Here is a 5,322-nt window from a genome sequence, read left to right as displayed (position 1 = left end):
GAGCGAGGAGGGGCTGGACCACACTCACGGTGCATTCAAGACCTCCACAGAAGCTCGGACTTTGGAGAACGCAGAGTTTAAAAAAAAAATCCTACTCACCTAAAACATTTTTTGCCCTAAAATAAATTCTCTTCAACACATATCATCACATCACATCAAGAAAAGTATGATTTTATTGTGTCTTACTTATGTATACATTGTGTTGTACATTTTTGCGTCATACACATATTTATTCTATTTCTAACTTTACACATTTATACATTGTATTGTAGCATAAGGCACGCAGTTTTCTTTTTTACAGACCCAGCGCATTATAAATATTTTAAATTTTAAACATTAACATACTAGTGATAATTGTTTCTTATTGTTACTATACTTCTATTTTAAATTTAGTATTTTAAACACTTTAAACACTCAGTACAGTATACATATTTATAATTTTTAAATATGCACATACTAGAAATTATTGCTGTTGGGTTTTTTTTTGTAATTCTCTATGTGTGGCATTAGAGTGACTGTAACGAACCGCAATAAAGTGTTTCTGATTCTGATTCTTCGGAAACAAAATAGAATTTCATGAATAATTTCTTTTGTATTTTGTATAAGATTTAAAACTTAGCCAATAATCAACAAGACATTACTTTGGAAATGATTGCAAAAGATATCATAATTATGAGATCCTATTTACACGATAATGGTCTCATAATTCCAATAATTTTTTTCATATATGATATTAATTAAAACATCCACATCTCATGATTATGTACCTTTGAATTAGAGTATTGTTAGATTTTCTAAGTCATCACAGTTACAGATACAGATCTCCTAATTTACTATCAAATTATGTATAGGCTATTATATATTGTAAGTTGATGATATACCAAGTCACAACTACAAGACAAAAGAGCCCAAAAAACGAATCTCTTTGGTTCCCTTTCATTGATATGACTCCTAGGGGGTCATAAAGCTACAGAGCCTCTGACATGGTATTTGAAACCTAAAAAAGTAGAAAGAATTATGAAAGATTTAAGGGTGAACCTAAATTTGAGCTCAGGGGGCTTTGGCACAACTGCAGAGAGATATGGCAATGATAACAAAATAACAGAACAATGATGTAGACGATGTAGACTACTAAAGGGAAGTGATTATTGAATATATAGTTGCAACACAGAATCATTTCAATTAGAAAACAAATGATGAAGAGGAGTATGGCGTAAACATGTGATTAATGTTACTCAGGCTACATTTTCAGATTTAAAATTACACTTAAACTGTGAACATTAAAGAACTACCAAAAAACATAGGCCACAGCCAAACAAACGTATGAACACAATGACAAACAATAATATCAAGCTGTAAAATAAACTAACTTTGCTGCTTGTTGTTCAAATAGTTACCTGGTTCAGCAACTTGGATTTATAATGTTATGTTCCCACATTTCACAGGTGGTTCATGTATTTCATCTAAATTCCGACAGATCATGAGGGTATCAGTTTGACCTCTGCCAGCATCAAAGGGCAAAATCATTGACAGAAATATACTGTTGTCCTCCTTTGTGTTTTGGCACTGAATTGTTGCAAATCAGCAGCAGTGGAGATAAAGTACTCAGGTCCTTTCCTTCAGCTAAAAAAAGTGATAAACGCTATAAAAAATGCCAACATTTAGTTTGGTGATGAAATTGTCTCCTAAAATAACATTACAACAGGGGTAGCTTGCATCCATGTAGATTCCTAAGTGTGTCAGGGTCACCTCGACAGTGCCCTGGTCTTCTGGTTTGAGCTTTAGTATCATCCTCTTTGCTCAGACTGTTGTACTGGAGGTGCTTTGCAGCAGCGATCTGCTCTGAGCCAGATGTCTGCTGCTCTCTGTCTGAATACAGCCTGACCAGCTCCCAGGTTGAACGTTGTGCCTGACATGTACATGTTAATGACAGTGAAATGAGTATATGGATCAATGAAACTAGTCAGAGAATAAAGCAAGGACATAATCCACAAAGAAGAAAACACGTACAGAACTCCTTGCAGGATGCCAGTGACAGTGACCCTCACCTGACCGCTGAACCGAGGACCTGAGAGAGACTGTCCATTTGCTACCATACGACGCATGTGCTTGAACAGGTAGACTACAGTAGAACCACTGGAAAACACCATAACGCACAGACAGAGAATGAAGTGGGACCTCAGTACAGAAACAACAATGATATGCATATCTAACAGCCATTTTGAGAAAGCTCTCGTAGACACGTCATGATCCGCTGTGACATTGTCACTGAGTCCAAATCCATCAGAGGGAGTAGTGTGTAAAATCATTGCAGTTAAATCAAACACACTGTAAATTCTCTCAACGAACCAAATGCAGTAGATGATGGATTTGATATTCTTCTTAATCCAGACGAAGAGAGCTCTCTGTGCAGGTACAATCTGATTGTAGTAGAAGAAGTTCAGCCAAACGGAGGATTTCATACTAGTGCTCAGACTGCAGAGCGTCACCACATATGAGACTTGAGTGACCTGTTGTTTTTCAGCTTGTAGCATGGAAAAAACCATCACAAAAGCTGAAATCAGGTACAAGACTGTACAGCAAATCAAGGTCGCCAGGAGAAGCTTCAGAGGTTGCTTGGTCCTTTCACCATGAAGTGGACAGGCCATGCAGAACATGTAAAATGCATTAGCCACAATGTTGATAAAAACAAGAGGCCCGTTAACTAGCAAACATGTAAAATAGTTCATCTTTACTCTGTTTGCTGTTTTCGTTTTGGTGTCTCCTTCCCTTGTAGTAAGTTTACGAATAAAGCCAGTAAGGCTCCCCAGTAATGTAGCAATTCTGAGGTATTTGCATCTCATGCAAATCAGAATATGTAAATACAGAATATTACTGTGTAATCGCCTATATGCCTATGGACATTACTCCATCTTTTATTCCATGCATGCTATAAGATATATTTTTCTGACATTCTGTTTACAAGGTTTGTTTTTGGAGCACAATTATTGAAGTTTAGAAATCTGACATCTTTGTAACAAATTAGAAAGTTGCAGCTTTTACAGAAAACTGAAACACTAACAGGATCATATAAAGTTAAATGACCGATGTAAAGCAAATTATCTAAATTTGGTGACTGAGTCTGAGTGGCTTTGACACCATGCACCCAGATATGCCAGGCATAATAAAAAAATAAAATAAAATGATGTGGCATTTTTTAATTATAAGTTTATTAAGTATGCAGTAGCAGCACAGTAATCATTTACACTAAAGAGACTGAGGAGGAGAAATATAGATCAAATATCTAATTAATGCTTAAAACATCTAAGATGTAAGCAACAGCATTGCAAAAGACTTCTGGATCTGCTTGATCTGACAGCCCTCTAGCGACTGGATTCTGAATTGATGACAATAAAAAAGCAGAAATCAAGTATTTACCGAGCTGAACACATATTATAGATAATCCAAGATGCTTGTTTTTTAATTATTTTTTAAAAAAAATTATACATCTAAGGGCTAAATAGGAGTGGTCATTAATTTATATATATATATATATATATATATATATATATATATATATACATATATACACACACACATATACACATATATGCCTGTTATTTAAGCCACAGGATAGAACATCCTTTGTCACTGGACTCTGATGAAGACACAGCATTGTTGAAATCTCAGAATTTTGCTGTCTGACAGAACCCCATTGGATTTGTCTTCATTTTGTTTGTTGTTCTCATACCTCAAAGGATATCTCATATCCTTTGAGGTACTCCAACTCTGAGCAATGCAGCAAACCTGAGGTATTTGCATCACATGTAAATGAAGCATTTGTGAAATCACACAGAAATGGTTGTAAAGTCATTATTCAAGTGTTTTTTGTACATCATATGTATATATATATATATATATATACACACATATATACATATATACACACATATACATACATACATACATACATACATACATATATATATATATATATATATATATAATTTTGCTTTTCTACAAACTTTAACATTTCTTAAAATGAAACTTCACACCTAAATCAATTTCAAGCAACACTTCCATATCACGCACTCAATAATCACACGGACATTTGGACATCAACAGATACAGTATTGGCTATGTCACGCGATGTTGACTGCATTTTCACATCATTTGTTACCATGCCAACACTACAAAGTGCTTTGAGTGCCCTCCAGATGTTGGCCGCCCTTTGCCTAAATATGGCCTGACCAATGCCCAAGTTGACTGTGGTGCCTAAAATGTACAGTGAGGAGATTGTGCAGCTGGACCAACCACCCAGGAAAAAAGGCAAGGAGAAGAGGTGGGAGACTGAAGAGAAGAGATAGAAAGTGGCATAGAGGAAGAAGAGCACTCCTTGAGAGATTCCAGTGATGGTGACTCTTATCTGACTTTGAATCCTCGGATTGGAGAAGCAGCAGTCACTCTGTGCCACACTTCTTATGTGTCTGTACAGGTAGTGCGCCGTTGAAAAGCTGGCCACCGTCATGATACACAGACATGAAAAGGTGTGCAGTTTGGTGACGTATACACAAACTTGGCTTGCAAAATACAGTCCATCATACCAATCTTCAGATACAGTCCATGTACCGTTAATATCGGTGATCCAACTGATGTGACATATTGTGCTGGCAGTGGAAATGGCACTGCAGAGGAAAATAAGAGTCACATCCAAAAGCAAAGTGGTGTACATTACAGACTTGAGGTTCCTCTTTATCCAGGTGAGAACAGCTCGCTGTGCAGGGACGATCTGGATGTAGAAGTAGAAGTTCAGCCAAGCAGAACATGTAATGCTGTTATACACAAAGCACAGCACAATCCCCACCAACACAGCTAACATTTCAAAGCTTCTCTCTTCCTCAAACCTTAAATACAATGATGTCAAAGTGACACAATAAATAATCGAGCACCAGACAAGAAATCCCAGTAGCATCTTTAAAGGCTGCTTGAGTCTTTGAGCGTTGCACATCAAGCAACATGCATAGAAGATGTTGGCAATGAGGCTGAGGAAGATGAGAGGACCATTGATTAATATGAAAGTCTGCTCATCAAGATCAACGTAGACAGATTCCATTGGTGATTTAGAAAAGTCAAACTATCAAAAGGATGTTGTGCCTTCGTGCGTCTGTTCAGGTCTCATGAGCCTTACACTGTAGGAGACCTCACAGAAAACAAAACATAAATGGACCAGAACTGTCACATTATGTAAACAATTGCACCCGCACAGGAAGGAATATATCAGCATGTTTCTGAGAGGCACCTTGCTTGACAGCATACAGTATATTTGGATACAACATGTAGTCA

General features: G+C 36.8%; 2 protein-coding genes across 2 annotated transcripts; both read right to left on the bottom strand.

The window, feature by feature from the left end:
* Positions 1–1,787: 1,787 nt before the first annotated feature.
* On the bottom strand, positions 1,788–2,729 carry LOC121949128 (uncharacterized). The gene has a single exon (XM_042494735.2). It carries the CDS (start codon positions 2,727–2,729, stop codon positions 1,788–1,790), a length of 942 nt encoding a protein of 313 aa, XP_042350669.2.
* Positions 2,730–4,078: 1,349 nt separating this feature from the next.
* LOC148188494 (uncharacterized) lies at positions 4,079–5,092 on the bottom strand. The gene has a single exon (XM_088082815.1). The coding sequence runs from the start codon at positions 5,090–5,092 to the stop codon at positions 4,079–4,081; it is 1,014 nt and encodes a 337-aa protein (XP_087938941.1).
* Between the last annotated feature and the right edge of the window lie 230 nt (positions 5,093–5,322).

Source organism: Plectropomus leopardus, chromosome 10 (genome assembly GCF_026936395.1).
Source record: "Plectropomus leopardus strain MGB_pleo_1.0 chromosome 10, ASM2693639v1, whole genome shotgun sequence".
Classification (NCBI taxonomy): Eukaryota; Metazoa; Chordata; class Actinopteri; order Perciformes; family Serranidae; genus Plectropomus; species Plectropomus leopardus.
Note: the sequence above shows the minus strand (reverse complement) of the source record. Positions and strands in the feature narration are given on the sequence as shown.